At 36.5% G+C, this 19,877-nt stretch overlaps 1 protein-coding gene and 1 long non-coding RNA gene across 7 annotated transcripts in view; one reads left to right on the top strand and one right to left on the bottom strand.

Moving 5' to 3' along the window:
- The window catches only part of CCDC34 (coiled-coil domain containing 34), a 37,283-nt gene extending 18,738 nt beyond the window's left edge, over nucleotides 1-18,545 (top strand). Inside the window, exons 3-6 of one of the 3 annotated variants that reach the window (XM_082476686.1) lie at nucleotides 16-123; nucleotides 15,711-15,869; nucleotides 16,429-16,570; nucleotides 18,008-18,545. In XM_082476686.1, the coding sequence (XP_082332812.1) occupies nucleotides 16-123; nucleotides 15,711-15,869; nucleotides 16,429-16,570; nucleotides 18,008-18,222 (624 nt within the window). In that variant the 3' untranslated portion in view covers nucleotides 18,223-18,545. Of the gene's footprint in view, nucleotides 1-15; nucleotides 124-15,710; nucleotides 15,870-16,428; nucleotides 16,571-17,144; nucleotides 17,331-18,007 lie in introns of those variants that run through there. The other 2 variants (XM_082476688.1, XM_082476687.1) reach the window with 2 other exon arrangements.
- LOC309667798 overlaps nucleotides 1-19,877 on the bottom strand; it is a 177,574-nt gene that overhangs the window by 13,434 nt on the left and 144,263 nt on the right. For all 4 annotated transcript variants that reach the window (XR_014267952.1, XR_014267953.1, XR_014267954.1 and 1 more), the window contains 2 exons: nucleotides 2,887-3,053; nucleotides 908-1,044 (listed from right to left, as the gene is read on the bottom strand). This is a non-coding gene — a long non-coding RNA (uncharacterized lncRNA). The remainder of the gene's footprint in view (nucleotides 1-907; nucleotides 1,045-2,886; nucleotides 3,054-19,877) is intronic.

The following is a 19,877-nucleotide window of genomic DNA, read 5'->3' as shown; positions in this document are numbered from 1 at the left end:
GAATAAAATTCACAGGAATTAAATCAACAGCTAGAGAAAAAGAAAGAAGTGGAAAAACGTGAAAAGAGAAAGATAATTGCTGAAGAAAAGCACAAGGAATGGGTTCAGAAAAAGAATGAACAGGTAAGGAGAAAAAAGTGTGCACACATACTGACGTCTCCTTTGCAAAGTCTTCGTCCTGTTACTCCTTGTCATTACCTATGTTTTCTCATTTTCTCTTAGATTCTTTCTTTCTTCTCTGACCTGATTTTTTTTTTTCTCCCCTCAGGGACATTTATCAGATCTTTTGCCCTTTGCTCTCTGCTTCTCTCCCTTTTCCCTCATGTGGCTTCCACTCGTATCTGACTGCAAGTAGTCATGAAGTTTGTGTCTCCAGACCTGACCTCCCAGAACCTTGGATTTTCATCTGTTAGGTCGGTAGGCACCTCTTGACCTGCAAATCTAAAACAACCCATTTTTATCCATTCTCCTCTGATAGAACCATCATTCTGACTCCTTGATTTCTGATATTAGTTAGTACTACTATCATCTCAATCACCTAGGCATAATCAGAATTCTTTTGTTTCTAATCATCCTCACCTTTCCTTTACAGTCACCACTCTCCTGTTTGTGATCTCTTCCTGTCAGGTCTCATTACATTTTTCAACTTATTTATTGTTTATTTCCCCATACTGAAATGTAAGCCCCATAAGGGCAGGGATTTCTGCCTTTTTGTTCAGTTACCCAGCAGCTAGATCAGTACCTGATGCTTAAAAATGCCCCAAAATATGATTTCATCTTCTTTGTCCTTGCCAGACTAATCTTGCCAAAAAGTCAAGTGTCATCCTCAGTTCAAAATATATCTTTCATGATTCCCCACTGTCCTCTGAATAACATTTGAACTGTTCTAGCCTGGCTGGTTAAATACCTTCTACTCTCTGCTCTCCGAGCCACATCTCCTTCCACCTGTGCTGCCCGTCATTCCATACTGTCGGCTTCTGACTGGCATCTTTGGGGAGCACACTCAGGATAAGCATGGCCCATCTTCTTGGAGTATTAGTGTTGCTGGAAAATTTTGAGAGGAAAAATGTTAGTTTTATGTTAAAGCAAGCACAGATATTTAATAGAGTAGAACATAAATTTTATATTATTTTTAAAATACACAGTAGATTTCAAAGAAATCTTGGGCTTTGGACTGTGCTCCCCAGCCCCTAGGAATATATGTTCATGAGAAGTTTTGAGAACACTTCCTTTTTTTTTTTATATGGTATCTCCTCAGTATGGGATGTCATCACATTTTCCACCCTACCTTTCCTTTTATTATCCAACTCAAAGTATTTCCTACATGAAGCTGATCACATGCTGGAAATTCTTTTCTTCTCTGAGTCTTTGTTTAATTTATATCACTTTATACAAAATACAGTGCAGTATATGATATATTTTGTTGCTAGTTGTATTATGCACATGTCTTTACTTCCCTTGTAAATTTTTTGTTTTTTTAATAAATTTATTTATTTTTGGCTGCGTTGGGTCTTCGTTGCTGCACTCAGGCTTTTTTCTAGTTGTGGCTCACAGGGGCTACTCTTTGTTGTGGTGCGTGGGCTTCTCATTGTGGTGGCTTCTCTTGTTGTGGAGCATGGGCTCTAGGCATGCGGGCTTCAGTAGTTGTGGCTCGCGGACTCTAGAGCGCAGGCTCAGTAGTTGTGGCGCACGGGCTTAGTTGCTCCGCGGCATGTGGGATCTTCCCGGACCAGGGCTCGAACCCATGTCCCCTGCATTGGCAGGTGGATTCTCAACCACTGCACCACCAGGGAAGCCCCCCTTGTAATTTTAAGACTCTTAAGGATAGGATTTTTTTGATATTTGTGTTTTTTTTAAGAGTTATTTTTTATATTACTTTTTATCGATTACAAGATCTAACTAACATAATGCTTTGTAATATAGTAAGCATTTGTTTTTGGAATAAATGAGTGAATGAATAAACGTATCATTTTCCTTTCAGTTTTAATACAGTCTTGTATTAAACCTCAAATTAGAAATTTTAAAAATATTTATCTTGTCACTTTGTTTTCTGTTGTGATTTTTTTACACATTTAGAATGGTACTTTTATTATTAATATCCAATTTTATGAATTCAGTCAAATGTTTGTTTAAGTTGTAAGACAAAAGTTTTACTTCTAACTTTTGGGTCCTAACTATTATTGAATGTAATGCCTAGTGGTATTAATAATAGTACCTAGTAAATAATTCCAGTAACTTGAAGATGACATAGCTTTCTTCATCCAAGTATTATAAGAAGGAAATTGGCTAGGCATGTGTATGTTGTAACCATAAATATATTTGTTCTTTACTTCAGAAGTAAATTATTTTTTTTAAGTTTGCTACATCCCATAATACAAGAAAGAGTTCTTTGTGAATAAATGCCAAAATCAAAATAAGCCTGTGTGACTACAACCAAGCTTTGAGTGATACTTTTTTGAAGTTTATAGCTAGAAAATAAAAGTTTTGCATGTATTGAATAGTATGCTCTCTCCTCTAAAAGCTTCTCTTATCTTCTGACTCCATTAAGCTCATTTTACCATGCTAATCAAACATAGTTGTTGTTTGTCTAAGAATGTAGAGATGATATATTCTCTGTTTTAATTAGTGGCAGTAGATCTAATCCAATTATTTGAGAAAAATTATTTCTTTCTTTTGGAGGGAAGTGGCTTGCCCTGACATAAATCACTAATTATCGAAAGCAAGATTCCATAAGGTTGAGAAGAGTTGAAAACTGAACCTTGAGAAATTTACTTATTCTGCAGAATTCCTGTGCATACTAAGGAATAATTGATCACTCTAATTTTTTTTTTTTTTTTTTGCCTTAAGAACTATCAGATTTCTTATTTCAGTCTTGGTTATACTTACCTCTATTTGTAAAGACTGCTCTTCTGGTTCTTCTCTTCCTGTCTGGCATCTAGCTTTTTTCTCCTCTGTTTACATTTCATGGTGTGTGGTCCTCTGCTGCTTCCAGCTTCATTCACATTTTAGATATATCTGTGGCATTATTTTCTCTAAGTCATTTTCACTGTGTTCTATCAAAAAATCAGACAAAAAGAATTTATGTATCCATTAGCAAAGCTAATTTCTTATATTGTGCTATAAATTGTTAAATCCTTTTCAAATAAATGGCTTATCTCAGCTGGTACTCTGACGTTTGTGTTGCCATGCTAATTCATTTTTTAGATTTGTTTTTTACAGTGTGTTACCACATATTTTGCAAAAGGACATTTGCCTTCATTGTTTGAGAATTAAAAATAAGTTTATTTTTAAAGTTTTTTTAAACCATGGAACTGCTTTTTTAATGTAAAACATTAATTCCAATCAGCAAAGTGTATGATTGATAACACTGTCATCAGTGCATCATTCATGCATTCAGCACGTTTATTATGTGCCAGATACTATTGAAGGAACCAAAATAGAAATTCAGAAACTTTGAGTAGTCAGTTGGTTTGTTAGTTTCCTTTAGTTTGAAGAAACAAAGGTTCTCTCAGGGCACCATCATCTTAAAAAAAAAAAAAAAGAAGATTTATTGTTATTCTCTGTGTGGTACAGAACTGCAGTGCCAGAAAATCTGAAGCCACTTAGTGGCTGGCTACTCTCTCTCAGTACTTCTCTCTGAATGTCTGCTCTGGTCTCCTTTTGCTAACTAAAGGCATTTTATCCTCTCTTCTGTAGTTTAAATGCTGCAGAGGGCCTGTCTGATGTTTTAAAATCAACTTCATTGAGCAATAATTTACATACAATAAAACACACCTATTTTAAGTTTGATGAGGTTTGACAAGCTTATGTACCTGTGAAACCGGCATTACAGTCAAGGTAGAGAACATTTCCTTCACTCCAAATAGTTACCTTGTGCTCCCTTGCATTCAGCCCCTGCTTCCCACCAACTAACCCCAGCTCCAAGGAAGGATAAGTCTGCTTTCTGTTCCTGTAGACTAGATTTGCCTTTTCTAGAATTTCCTATAGGTAGAATCATTCAATATATATTCCTTTGTGTCGGGCTTCTTTTGTTTTTAAAAATTGCCGATATTTCATGTATTAAGATTGTTCCTTTTTATTGCTGAGTGATAGTCTATTCTGTGGAATACCACAAATTGTCTATCCATTCACTAGCTGATGGATAATTGGGTTGCTTCCAGTTTTGGGATATTATGAATAAAATTCTGTGACCACTTATGTACAAGTCTTTTTGTGGATACTTGTTTTCATTGCTCTTGGTTAAATGCCTAGGGACTGAATTGCTGGGTTGTATGGTAAGTGTGTGTTTAACTTTAAAAAACAGTTCGGCAATTTCTTATAAAGTGCTTGTGCCATTTCTACATTCCTGCCACTATTGTCTGAAAGTTCCTAGTGCACCACATCCTTGCCAGATTCTCAGTCTTTTTAACGTCATTCTATTAAGTGTGTAGTAGTATATCATTGTTGTTTTAATTTCCATTTTCCTGAGATCTAATGATATTTGCCATCTTTTCATAAGCTTATTCTCTTTGTCTACTAGGGCTGTCGTGACAAAATACTGAATACCACAGATTGAGTGGCTTAAACAACAGAAATTTATTTTCTTACAGATCTGTAGGCTGACAGTCCAAAATGAAGGTGTCTGCAAGGTTTGGTTTCTCTTGCAGCCTCTCTCTTTGGATTGCAGATGACTGCCTTCTCTCCATACCCTCACATGGCCTTTTCTGTGTGCATGCCCATCCATGATGTCTCTTCTTCCTTTTGTAAGGACACCAGTCCTTTTGGATTAGGGCCCCACCTTTATGAACTTGATTACCTCTTTAAAAGTCCTATCTCAAAATACAGTTACAGGCTGGGGGATCAAGATGGTGGAGGAGTAGGACAGGGAGCTCACCTACTCCCACAAAAACATTCAGAACACATCTGCAAGTGGAACGATTCACATAGAACATCTACTGAACGCCAGCAGAAGACCTCAAACTTCTGAAAAGACAAGAAAACCTCCAAGTACTGGGTAGGACAAAAGGAAATAGAAAGGAATCGGGACGGGCCTGCACCACAGGGAGGGAGCTGTGAAGGAGAAAAGGTTCCCGCACCCTGGGAGTCCCTTCACCGGTGGGGGGTCAGCCTGGATGGAGGGGGAGCTTCAGAGCCTAGGAGGAGAGCACAGCAACCGGTTTGCAGAAGGCAAAATGGAGAGTAACATGCACAGAAGGTCGGCACCACCACCTTGCGTTCTCCAGACTGAGATGCTCCTCTGTTGATGCAGGTGGGGACTGGATGCTCAGAGGTCAGACCCAGGGAAAGGACTGGGGTTGGTTGTGCAGAGACAGTCTGCAGAGGCTAGCTTGTGGCAACTGAGGGTGTACTCAGAAGAAGCTGGCGCCTGCCAGAAAAGCAAGGTGCCACTATTAGGGGCACATGAGGAGAGGGGCAGGACCACCATAAGTGCTTCTTTCCCTGTAAGTGCTCCCAGGCAACGGGACACTGCCTACAGAAGCTCTGGGGGTGGGCTCAAGTCACCACTGCAATCATGGGCTTCATAGGCAGGCACGGGCCACCACTACGAGATCTGCAAGAAGTTGCCAAGCGCTGCCCACACTGTCTTGGGAGTGCACAAGGGCTGCTGCACCTGCACACCCCATATCAAGGGGATAACAGCCAGCCCATGCTGAGGAAAGAGACAGTAAGCATCCAAACTAAAAGCAGCCCCTTGATTCTGGAAAAGATGGTGGAGTAGAAGGCCTTGAGCTCACCTCCTCTCATGAAAACACCATAATCACAACAAACTGCTGAACAGCCATCGACAAAGAAGACTGGAACCTACCTAAAAAGATAGTTTACATTCAAAGACAAAGAAGAAGCCGCAATGAGATGGTAGGAGAGGCGCTTTCATAACATAATCAAATCCCATACCCGCCAGGTGGGCGACCCAGAGACTGGAAAATAATTATATCGAAGAGGTTCTCCCACAAGAGTGAAAGTCCTGAGCCCCACTTCAGGCTCCCCAGGCTGAGGGTCTGGCATCAGGAGGAGGAATCCCAGAGCACTTGGCTTTGAAGACCAGTGGGGCTTGAGTGCAGGAGCTCCACAGGACTGAGGGAAACAGAGATTCCACTCTTGGAGGGCACACACAAGGTTTCATGTACACTGGGACCCAGCACAAAGCAGTAATTCCATAGGAGCTTGGGCTGGACCTACCTATGAGTCTTGGAGGGTCTCCTGGGGAGGTTGGGATTGGCTCTGGATCACTATGGGGGGGGGCAAGGACACTGGTGGCAGAGGACCCAGAGAATATTGATTGGCTTGAGCTCTCCCAGAGGTTGCCATTTTGGCACCAAGACCTGGTGCTACCCAGCAGCCTACAGGCTCCAGTGCGGGAATGCCTTAGGCCAAACAACCAGCAGGATAGAAACACAGCCCCACCCATCAGCAGACAGGCTGCCTAAAGCCGTACTGAGCTTACAGCCACCTCTAAACACACCCTTTGACATGGTCTGCCCACCAGAAGGAGAAGACCCAGCTCCACACACCAGTGGGTAGGGACCAGTCCCACCAGGAAGCCTGCACAAGCCCCAGGACCAACCTCACCTACCAGAGGGCAGACACCAGAAGCAAGAGGAGCTATGATCCTGCAGCCAGTGGAAAGAAGACCACAAACACAGAAAGTTAGACAAAATGAGATGGCAGAGAAATATGTTCCAGACGAAGGAACAAGATAAAAACCCACAAGAACAACTGAAACAAGTGGAGATAGGCAAACTACCTGAAAAAGAATTTAGAGTAATGATAGTAAAGATGATCCAAAATTTCTAAAAAGAATGGAGGCACAGATTGAGAGATATAAAAGATGTTTAACAAAGAGAAGATCTAAAGAATAAACAAACAGATGAACAATACAATAACTGGAATGAAAAATACACTAGAAGGAATCAATAGCACAAGAATTGAGGCAGAAGAATGAATAAGTGAGCTGGAAGACAGAATGTTGGAAATCACTGCTGCAGAACAAAATAAAAAAAAAGAATGAAAAGAAATGAGGACAGTCTTGGAGACCTCTGGGACAACATTAAATGCACCAACATTAGCACTATAGGGTCCCAGAAGGAGAAGAGAGAAAGAGCCTGAGAAAATATTTGAAGAGATTATAGCTGAAAACAACCTTAACATTAGAAAGGAAACACTCAAGTCTGGGAAGCACAGAGAGTCCCATACAAGATAAACCTAAGGAGGAACATGATGAGACACATACTAATCAAACTGACAAAAATTAAAGACAAAGAAAAACTATTAAAAACAACAGGGAAGAGAAACAAATAACATACAAGGGAATCCCCATAAGGTATCTGCTGATTTTTCAGCAGAAAATCTGCAGGCCAGAAGGGAGTGGCTGATATATTTAAAGTGACGAAAGGGACAAACCTACTACCAAGAATACTCTACCCAGCAGACTCTCATTCAAATTTGACGGAGAAATCAAAAGCTTTACAGACAAACAAAACCTAAGAGAATTCAGCACCACCAAACCAGCTTTGAAACAAATGCTAAAAGAATTTCTGTAGGCAGAAAAGACCACAACTAGAATCAAGATAATTATGAATGGGAAAGCTCACCTGTTAAGACAAACATAAAGCAAAGGTAGGAAATCATCCACACACAAATATGATATTAAAACCAGCAGTCATGAGAAGAGAGTACAAATGCAGGATATTGATAATGCATTGGAAATTAAGAGACCAGCAAATTAACACAGTCTTGTACATATATAGACTGCTATGTCAAAACCTTTTGGGAACCACAAACCAAATATCTACAATAGATACACACATGAAAAAGAAAAAGCAACCCAGTCACAATGCTAAAAGATAAACATCAAATCACAAGAGAAGAGGAAGGGAAGAAAAAAGACCTACAAAAACAAATCCTAAACAGTTAACAAAATGTCAGTAAGAACAGACATATCGATAATTACCTTAAATGTAAATGGATTAAATGCTCCAACCAAAAGACACAGACAGGCTGAATGTATACAAAAACAAGACCCATATATATGCTGTCTACAAGAGACCCACTTTAGCCCTAGGGACACACAGTGAATGTGAGGGGATGGAAAATGGTATCCCATGCAAATGGAAATCAAAAGAAAGCTGGAGTAGCTATACTCATATGAGATAAAATAGACTTTAAAATCAAGAATGTTAGAACAGACAAGGAAGGCCACTACATAATGATCAATGGATCAATCCAAGAAGAAGATATAACAATTATAAATATATATGCACCCAACATAGGAGCACCTCAATACATAAGGCAACTGCTAACTGCTATGAAAAAGGAAATCGACAGTAACACAATAATAGTGGGGGACTTTAACACCTCACTTACACCAATGGACAGATCATCCAAAATGAAAATACATCAGGAAACAGAAGCTTTAAATGACATAATAGACCAGGTAGATTTAATTGATATTTATAGGACATTCCATCCAAAAACAGCAGTTTACACGTTCTTCTCAAGTGCGCATGGAACATTCTCCAGGATAGTTCACATCCTGGGTCACAAATCAAGCCTCAGTAAATTTAAGAAAATTGAAATTATATCAAGCATCTTTTCTGACCACAACGCTATGAGATTAGAAATGAATCACAGGGGAAAAAACTTAAAAAACACAAACACATGGAGGCTAAACAATACGTTACTAAATAACCAAGAGATCACTGAAGAAATCAAAGAGGAAATCAAAAAATACCTAGAGACAAATGACAATGAAAACACGACGATCCAAAACCTATGGGATGCAGCAAAAGCAGTTCTAAGAGGGAACTTTATAGCTATGCAAGCCTACCTCAAGAAACAAGAAGAATCTCAAATAAACAATCTAACCTTACACCTAAAGGAACTAGAGAAAGAAGAACAAACAAAACCCAAAGTTAGCGGAAGGAAAGAAATCATAAAGATCAGAGCAGAAATAAATGAAATAGAAACAAAGAAAACAAGAGCAAAGATCAATAAAACTAAAAGCTGGTTCTTTGAGAAGATAAACAAAATTGATAAACAATTAGCCAGACTCATCAAGAAAAAGAGGGAGAGGACTCAAATCAATAAAATTAGAAATGAAAAAGGAGAAGTTACAGCAGACACCGCAGAAATACAAAGCATCCTAAGAGACTACTACAAGCAACTCTATGCCAATAAAATGGACAACCTGGAAGAAATGGACAAATTCTTAGAAAGGTATAACCTTCCAAGACTAATCAGGAAGAAATTGAAAATATGAACAGACCAATCACAAGGAATGAAATTGAAACTGTGATTAAAAATCTTCCAACAAGCAAAAGTCCAGGACCAGATGGCTTCACAGGTGAATTCTATCAAACATTTAGAGAAGAGCTAACACCCATCCTTCTCAAACTCTTCCAAAAAATTGCAGAGGAAGGAACACTCCCAAACTCATTCTATGAGGCCACCATCACCCTGATACCAAAACCAGACAAAGATACTACAAAGAAAGAAAGTTACAGACCAATATCACAGATGAATATAGATGCAGAAATCTTCAGCAACATACTAGCAAACAGAATCCAACAACACATTAAAAGGATCATACACCATGATCAAGTGGGATTTATCCCAGGGATGCAAGGATTCTTCGGTGTATGAAAATCAATCAATGTGATACACCATATTAACAAGTTGAAGAATAAAACCCATATGATCATCTCAATAGATGCAGAAAAAGCTTTTGACAAAATTCAACACCCATTTATGATAAAAACTTCAGAAGGTGGGCATAGAGGGAACCTACCTCAACATAATAAAGGCCGTATACGACAAACCCACAGCAAACATCATTCTCAATGGTGAAAAACTGAAAGCATTTCCTCTAAGATCAGGAACAAGACAAGGATGCCCACTCTCACCACTGTTATTCAACATAATTTTGGAAGTCCTAGCCACGGCAATCAGAGAAGAAAAAGAAATAAAAAGAATACAAATTGGAAGTGTAGAAGTAAAACTGTCACTGTTTGCAGATGCCATGATACTGTACATGGAGAATCCTAAAAATGCCACCAGAAAACTGCCAGAGCTAATCAATGAATTTGGTAAAGTTGCAGGATACAAAATTCATGCACAGAAATCTCTTGCATTCCTATACACTAATGATGAAAAATCTGAAAGAGAAATTAAGGAAACACTCCCTTTTACCACTGCAACAAAAAGAATAAAATACCTAGGAATAAACCTACCTAGGGAGACCAAAGACCTGTATGTAGAAAACTATAAGACACTGATGAAAGAAATTAAAGATGATACCAACAGGTGGAGAGATATACCATGTTCTTGGATTGGAAGAATCAATATTGTGAAAATGACTATACTACCCAAAGCAATCTACAGATTCAGTGCAATCCCTATCAAATTAGCGATGACATTTTTTAAGGAACTAGAACAAAAAATCTTAAAATTTGTATGGAGGCACAAAAGACCCCGAAAAGCCAATGCAGTCTTGAGGGGAAAAAAACGGAACTGGAGGAATCAGACTCCCTGACTTCAGACTATACTACAAAGCTACAGTACTCAAGACAATATGGTACTGGCACAAAAACAGAAACATAGATCAATGGAACAAGATAGAAAGCCCAGAGATAAACCCACGCACCTATGGTCAACTAATCTATGACAAAGGAAGCAAGGATATACAATGGAGAAAAGACAGTCTCTTCAATAAGTGGTGCTGTGAAAACTGGACAGCTACATGAGAAAGAATGAAATTAGAACACTCCCTAACACCAAACACAACAATAAACTCAAAATGGATTAGTGACGTAAATGTAAGACCGGACACTATAACACTCTTAGAGGAAAATGTAGGAAGAACACTCTTTGACATAAATCGCAGCAAGATCTTTTTTGATCCACCTCCTAGAGTAATGGAAATAAAAACAAAAATAAACAAATGGGACGTAATGAAACTTCAAAGCTTTTGCACAGCAAAGGAAACCATAAACAAGACAACTGTCAGAATGGGAGAAAATATTTGCAAACGAATCAACGGACAAAGGATCAATCTCCAAAATATATAAACAGCTCATGCAGCTCAATATTAAAGAAACAAACAACCCAATCCAAAAATGGTCAGAAGACCTAAATAGACATTTCTCCAAAGAACACATACAGATGGCCAGGAAGCATATGAAAAGCTGCTCAACATCACTAATTATTAGAGAAATGCAAATCAAAACTACAATGAGGTATCACCTCACACCAGTTAGAATGGGCATCATCAGAAACTCTACAAACAACAAATGCTGGAGAGGGTGTGGAGAAAAGGGAACCCTCTTGCACTGTTGGTGGGAATGTAAATTGATACAGCCACTATGGAGAACAGTATGGAGTTTCCTTAAAAAACTAAAGATAGAATTACCATATGATCCAGCAATCCCGCTACTGGGCATATACCCAGAGAAAACCATAATTCAAAAAGACACATACACCCCAATGTTCTTTGCAGCACTATTTACAATAGCCAGGTCATGGAAGCAACCTAAATGAGCATTGACAGACGAATGGATAAAGAAGATGTGGTACATAAATACAATGGAATATTACTCAGCCATAAAAAGGAACGAAATTGGGTCATTGTTGAGACATGGATGGATCTAGAGACTGTCATACAGAGTGAAGTAAGTCAGAAAGAAAAACAAATATCGTATATTAACGCATGTATGTGGAACCTAGAAAAATGGTACAGATGAACTGGTTTGCAGGGCAGAAGTTGAGACACAGATGTAGAGAACAAACGTACGGACACCAAGGGGGGAAAGCCGTGGGGGTGTGGGGATGGTGGTGTGATGAATTGGGCGATTGGGGTTGACATGTATACACTGATGTGTATAAAATTGATGACTAATAAGAACCTACTGTATAAAAAAGTAAATAAAATAAAATTGAAAAAAGAAAAAAAGGTACGCAGAAGATCTAAATAGACATTTCTCCAAAGAAGACATACAGATGGCCAAAAAGCACATGGAAAGATGCTCAACATAACCAATTATCATTGAAATGCAAATCAAAACTACAATGAGGTATCACCTCACACCGGTCAGAATGGCCATCATCAAAAAGTCTACAAAGAATAAATGCTGGATAGGGTGTGGAGAAAAGGGAACTCTCCTACACTGTTGGTGGGAATGTAAATTGGTAGAACCAGTATGGAGAACATTATAGAGGTTCCTTAAAAAACTAAAACTAGAACTACCATATGATCCAGCAATCCCACTCCTGGGCATATATCTGGAGAAAACCATAATTCAAAAAGATAGGTGTATCCCAATGTTCATTGCAGCACTGTTTACAGTAGACAAGACATGGAAGCAACCTAGTGTCCATTGACAGAGGAATGGATAAAGAAGAGTTGGTACATACTTACAATGGAATATTACTCAGCCATAAAAAAGAACAAAATGCCATTTGCAGCAACATGGATGGACCAAGAGATTATCGTACTTAGGGAAGTAAGTCAGAGAAAGAGAAATATCATACGATGTCATTCATATGTGGTATCAAATTTTTTAAAAATGATACAAATGAACTTATTTACAAAGCAGAAACAGACTTACACATATTGAAAACAAAGTTATGGTTACCAAAGGTGAAACATGGGGGGTGGGGTGATAAATCAGGAACCTTGTGATTAACATACGCACACTACTATATACAACAAGGACCTACTGTATAGCACAGGGAACTCTACTCAATGTTCTGTGATAACCTATATGAGAAAAGAATCTGAAAAGTAATGAATATGTCTGTGTATAACTGAATCACTTTGCTGTACACCTGAAACTAAACACAACATTGTAAACCACCTATACTCCAATTTAAAAAAAAGAAAAAAAAGTTACATTGAGGATCAGGGCTTCAATATATGAATTTTGGTGGGACAGAATTCAATCCTTAGCACTATTGACCATTTCTACATCTCTTGTTTTTTTGTTTGTTTGTTTGTTTAGTTTAGTGTTTAAATTTTTCCCATTTTGTGTGTCTTAATAGTAAGTTGTAAGAATTCTTTTTATATTCCTTTAAGTCCTGTAACATGTATTATAAATATTTCCTCCTTTTAATTTGTTTATGATATATTTAAAGAGCAGAAATTTAAAATTTTGGTTAAGTTCCATATTTCTGTTTTTTCTTTTATAGTTTGTGGGTTTTGTGTTCTATTAAAGAAACGTTTGCCTATGCCAAGGTTGTAAAAATATTCTCCATTGTTTTTTTCTAGAAGTTTTATAATTTCAGCTTTTACCTATTTGCATTTTGAGTTAATTTTAATGTTGGTTATGTGTTAAGGGTCAAGGTTCATTTTTTTGGAGTATGGATATACAGTTGTTCCAACACTGTGTTGAAAGATAATATTTTCCCTACTCAGTTACCCTCACATTTTTATTTCAAATCCATTGACCAAATATGTCTGGGTCTATTTCTGGACTGTATTCTGTTCAATTGATCTATATCCTATGCCAGTACTACACTATCTGCTTACTATAGCTTTATATAGTAATTCTTGAATTTAAAAGTCTTCTAATCAAATAGTGTAAGTCTTCCAGCTTTTTTCTTCTATTTCAGAATTGTTTTAGCCGCTCTGCACCCTTTCTATTTAGAATTAGCTTATCAATTTCCCTAATCATGCTTGCTTGAATAGTGCCTGATACTATTGGGATTGCATTAAATACATAGATCATTCTGGAGAAAATTGCTATCTTAATAATATCAAATTATAAATCTATAAACATGATGTTTTTTTCTATTTATTTAGGCCATATTTATCTCAGTTTTTTTCTTCTTTTTTTTTGTTTTCAGTGTACAGGGGTATTATACGTCTTTTTAAAATGTATCCCTAAGTATTTCATGTTTCTGGTGAGAGCAGTTATCTTGACTTATTCCTAATATTATCATATAATTTTCATATTTGGTTTGGACTTTAGAGAAATAGTGGGCTCCTAAAATGAGCTTGGAAGTGTTCTTTTTCTCTGTTTTTTAAAACAATTCGTGTAGTAATTGGTACTGTTGCTTCCTTAGAAATGTGATAGACTCTACAAGTGAAGCAATTGGAGGCGAGAGTTTTCTTTGTGGGAAAGTTTTAAATTCTGAATTGTTTTTACAAGTAGAGGCTCATTCAGTTACTCTATTTCTTCTTGAATCGGTTTTGGAAAGTGGTATATTTTTAAGGAATTTTGACATTTTATTTAAATTGAATTTATTGGCAAAAAATTGTTTTCAGCATTCTCTCATATGTATATAAGAGATACGTAGTGATCTGTCATTTACCATCTGTGTGACCTTGGGCAGATTACTTAACTTCTTTGTGGGATTTAACCCAATAGTTAAATTCCAGCATTATTTCAATGGATATTGAGTTCTCAGCAAGAAAGGATTTCCTTTTGCAGCTATTGGCAGACCAACAATAAGGAAATATAGCAACTTGGGGAATGACAGGGGCTTTAATTTTTTTATTTTTTTGGCCTCGCCTCGAGGCTTGTGGGATCTTAGTTCCCTGACGAGGGATTGAACCTGTGCCCTCGGCAGTTAAAGCACAGAGTCCTAACCATTGGACCACCAGGGAATTCCCGTGCTTTGATTTTTAGGACCCGCCTTTCCTGCACAGCACTGGACATATGTTGTATGTAACTGATGTTCGTTACTTGGGTCTTATTTGAATTGCTTGTATTAAAGTATTCTACAGGATGCTTTTAAGGGAAGAATTTCTTGGCTCATATTTCTTTGCTCGATGAAGGGTGATGTATATGGCATTTGTATTGCATATACTTCATGTTTGCAGATTATTTTCTAAACCTTTGATAAAGAGAGCTAGCCATGTCATTGGTTATTTAGAATTTAGCTGTGTTGGTAGATTATCTTTTGAGTGAGAAAAGGAAGAAACATTGACTTATAGTCTGTGTCAAGTTTTTTCTTCAAGGGGCTAGATAAAATTTTAGGCTTTGTGGACCATACAATCTCTGTTGCAACTATTTAACTTTGCTGTTGTGGTGCAAAAGCAGCATAGACAATAAATATGCAAATAAATGTGTGGCCACATTTCAGTAAAACTTTATTTACAAATACAGGTGGTTGATGGACCATATTTGGCCTGCAGGCCATAGTTTACCAATCTTTGGTCTGTGTAAGGCTTATAAGAATTACATAGCCAGAGATTTGTCTGTATATGCCCTTATAGCAGTACTTAATGGGCCAAAATTTGTGCTCTGTAACTCTTTGATGGTGAAAATTTATCCAAGTATTTGTATTGGCAAATTGTCTGGGGAATGTGTACATATGTGGCTCCTATTTTAGAGTGGGAGTAAACATCCATCAAAAAACATTAAGATTCAGGACAGTCTAATAGGTCATAATTTCTGTCCAGTAATTTACTCAGCAAATCTTTATAGAACACCTACTATTTACTTAACACTGTCCCAGGCTCTGAGTGTACTGTGTCAAGCAAGACCTTTGTTATGGCCATCATGAAATGTATACTCAAGCTGGTAGACTAAAATTGATCAGGTAAGTGCAGGTATGTTACATATTTTCATAAGCCACACTGTGTCAACCACTGTTTTACCACCTATCTTAAGAAATAACTGAAGTTTAGAAAATTACTGCGTATAACACTTCTTCCTTGTATGAGGATGATTACAGATATTCCAACTAAAATTCCTTCATTTTTATTTAAGAAAAGAAAAGAAAGGGAACAAAAAATTAATAAAGAAAGGGAGGAAAAAGCAGCAAAGGAACTGGAGAAAGAACATTTACAAGAAAAAGCAAAAGAAAAATATGAAGAATGGTTAAAGAAAAAAAATGCTGAAGAATGTGAGAAGAAGAAGAAAGAAAAGGTATTTTCACTAAAGTGATCAGTTAGAATACATGACTTTCGTGTTGACATGTGCCAACTATATTGTATAGAGTTTCTAATAGAAAATTGGCACTATCTTATCATAATATAAATACATGTAGCTACCCCTACTTGTTATACTGTGATTAAGCTTCAGAAATGATTATGCATTTGTGGTTTTCTTAGGTTGAGAAGTATTAATAAGCCTATTGATATTTCTGCAGTCAAGTTCAAACTTTTTATTGTTGTTTATGCTTTTAAATATTATTCAGTGCACTTTTATGGAAAGTTTTATTACATTATTATAAATTGCTATTCTATTTTAAAACAGCAAATTGCTTTTTTCTTCTTGGGTTTAATGTCTTATTGTTTAGAGGCAGCCACCTTCATATCACATCCCTGATCACGTTAAATTTTGCTCTCTATAGAGTTATGATTCAGTATTTCTGATCAGAAAGCCATTGGGATGGGGAGCTACTGGGGAAAAGAGTCAGTAGAATTTGAATAGAATTTTTAGTTACAGAATATCCCTGGAGATTCTTTGGTCTTGTCATTTTAAGGAAAAAGAAAAACAACGGCAGGCTGAATTACAGGAAAAAAAGGAAATAGCAGAAAAAAAGTTTAAGGAATGGTTGGAAAATGCAAAAAATAAACCTCGTCCAGCTGCAAAGAGCTATGGTTATGCCAATGGAAAACTCACAGGTTGGTTTTTATGTTATGTGGGTTACATAAATATGGCTTGCAGGAGTGAATATTATATATTATGTTTCCTTTTGACAGAAATAGAAATGTGTAAAAATCATTTTTCTTTCAAATTACTATTTTCTGGAAGATTATAACATACTGTGTTCCTGTGGAGATACTACAAATTTGTTGTCATTCTCTAAAACCAGATACATTTTAAAGGCAATAGTGGCAAAACTGCAAAGTAATGATTTCTAACGTTAAGAAACAAGTAAAATTTTCGTACATTCCTTGGATTTTAAAGCCTTAATCAGGATATACTGAAGGGGTCATTTTCTTCCCCTTTTCTAACCCTCTCTGAGGCAGAGCTTCCAGTGTCTTTGGCACATTCTTTTTGCAGGGTGGAATACTAGACAGCACATGAACCAGACACAGACCTGGTTGGCCTTTAGGCTTGGTCTGATTATAAATGGCAATGCATGTTTTTCTTTGTACTTCATGTTGGAAGCTCATGCCTTGCTGACAGCTGCCTTCACTTGTTTAAGTGATTTATTATTAAAAATACTCCCATTCTGTTTTGTTCACACAATAGGACATATTCCAGACTTTGTTTTGACCATCGTGGTGAAGTGTGTGTTGACATATCTATGCAGTCAAAGTGGGTTGCCAATGTCTGAATGACACATTCCTGCTGTCAGGATTTAGGCCTCTCCTGCATGTCACAGAGGTCAACCATTACAGCTACCGAGCAGGGTCTGCTCTGGTTTTTTGTTCTCTTGTTTGAAATAAGAGTAATAAGCAGTGGTTTTAACCAAATGATTGGATAGTAAAGTTAAAACTTAGGTGGAATATACATATTGACTAGAAGTTAATTGGTGAAATAATGTATTATTTTACTTTTTTGCATTTAAATAAGTTTTATTCTAATAAACATCTTTGCAAATGCTCTACTGCTCTTAATTATCAAAATTACAGTGATATTGTGAAATGTGATTAAGTGACAGTGATTTAGAATTTCAGTGGTTCTAAACAAGAATCTTGATCACTTTAGCTATATATACAACATACATGTTTTTCTGCAAACTTTAGTGTCCGACTAGGGGAAACATGTACACAATCAGCGGTTTCCCAGACTGAGTTAAAATGAAGATTTTGTTCAATTTAAGGGTTCTAAAATTAATTCTTAGGAGAACTTTTATGAGTTTTTATTTATATAGATTTGAACATTAATGTTCTTTGAATGCTTAGAATTATTTATATTTTAATTTTTACTTCAATACTTACTGTGTTTGAAAATATTTGAGAGTTCAAGTTTTAAATGAGTCAGATTGGTTTATCAATGATATTTTTGCCCTTTTAATATTTTAACATTTTTCTATGAATTTTAAAATATGTAGTTTCTTTGATCTCAAAAAGTTTTCTTCTTGTTTTGTTCTGAATTTTTAATAATTTTAGGTTTTTACAGTGGAAATTCTTATCCAGAACCAGCCTTTTATAACCCAATTCCATGGAAACCAGTTCCTGTGCCTCCTCCCAAAGAAGTGAAGGATCTATCAGGAAAGAAGACTAAAAGGCCTGTGATAAGCCAGCCAAACAGGTCATCCTCTCTGGTAATGCATAAAGCCAGAAGCAATCTTTGCCTTGGAACTCTGTGCAGAATACAAAGATAGTAGACGTGGGAAATTACATGCTTTTACCTGGAGCTATTTAATTTTAAAATCAGAAATTGTTTTTTACTGCTCAATTAGTAGCTCAACATTTGATGTATTATTGATATGTTCAAATTTTTGCATTTGTATACAGAGTCCTTAGAGTTAATTGAGGAAGATATTTTATACATTTTCATTTTTATAAATGCTTCAAGGTTGATCTTGGCATATTGTTTTGCAGGATAAGTGACTGAATCTAACAATTGTGTTTGTATTTAGCTTGTATTAAAACTACCCTCTAATATTAATAAAAGCAACAATTTTTCATGTGTTCTTTCATACTATATGTTGTGTATTTATGTTTATGAACATAGTAAGATTAAGTCGTTCAAACAAGCATTTCTAAACTGCATGCTCAAGATAATTCTTAGAAGAATCTAAATGGGTTAGAATCCCAGAGTAATCAAGAACAGTCTTTGTTGATGGCTTTTGGTATATCTTTCCCTGTGTAAATATTTGTAAATCGCTAACTGAAGTCATGTTTGGTAACAGAGAAATGAAGTTTGGGTTTTGAAAGGAAAATTTAAAAACCCTGTTTTGGGCTCAATCTTAGATTGGTATGTAATAATCTTGAGACACTAATATTTTGCTATACTTTGCTATACTTTGTACAAATAGTTATACATTATAATTAGTTACGTTGTTAATTTTGAAATTAGAAATATCAATGCATTATTTTTTAATGTTAAATGTTGAGTGATATTTTACTGAAGTTGAAATCAAAAATCTTAATAAATACATGTTAAGGATAGTGTATCAACGGATTACTAAAGTAGCACTGAACGCTTTGTATTAAGTTTTAAAAGTCTGTATCTGTTTTTAATGGGCTATCAAGAAATGAAAATTTGTTGGGGCAATATAAAGTTCAGTAAATTCATTTAAAAGTGACTCCTATTTGGACTGTATTTCATGTTTCTGCTAGGTTAGTCAGCTGTCAAGTTTCTAGTGATTAACCTGCAATGGTGTTGATCAACTGCAGGAAACAGCAATGGGATCTTTGAAGAATATTCATATTGTCAGAAATCTAGAAAAATTCATTTTTTTTTCCTGCTCATGGGGGTCTGTGAGCCCCATAAGGACTGAGCACTCAATTCAGGCATCTTCATTTGGTTTTATTTTATTTTTTTCACTTCTAAGCAGAGAACAGTTTGGGAGGAGTCAGAGTTTGTTGGGTCAAAATATTGGTGAGATTTTTGTGGCCTGACCATCCTTCTTGGAACCTCTTAGATGTGGTGAAATTTACAGGTGATCATTCTACACGAGCAAATTCTCCTATGTAGAGAGAATGTAGAATTTGCCAGGGTAGCAATAAACTTGTATGTAAAAAACAGCATGTATAGGCTTATGTTCCTGGGCGTTTTAGATATAGTTGTTATATCTAAAAAATCTTCAATTTCACACAGATTAAGTCATCTAGGCAACTTTTAGCTATAACCGTAATCCTAATAAGACTTTTCATTCAATCAGTAATTAATTAGTTTGACCAATGTTAGTTGAACATTTACTCTGTGAGACATGTTTTGCATATTAATTTAGGAATTTGAATGATATATTTCTTTAATTCAGTAAACATTTACAGCCTAGCCAGGAAAACATAGAATAAATGCTGTAATACA

The sequence above is a fragment of the Balaenoptera physalus genome (genome assembly GCF_965194825.1).
Source record: "Balaenoptera physalus genome assembly, chromosome: 10".
NCBI classification, from domain to species: Eukaryota; Metazoa; Chordata; class Mammalia; order Artiodactyla; family Balaenopteridae; genus Balaenoptera; species Balaenoptera physalus.
This window is presented reverse-complemented; position numbering and strand designations above follow the sequence as displayed.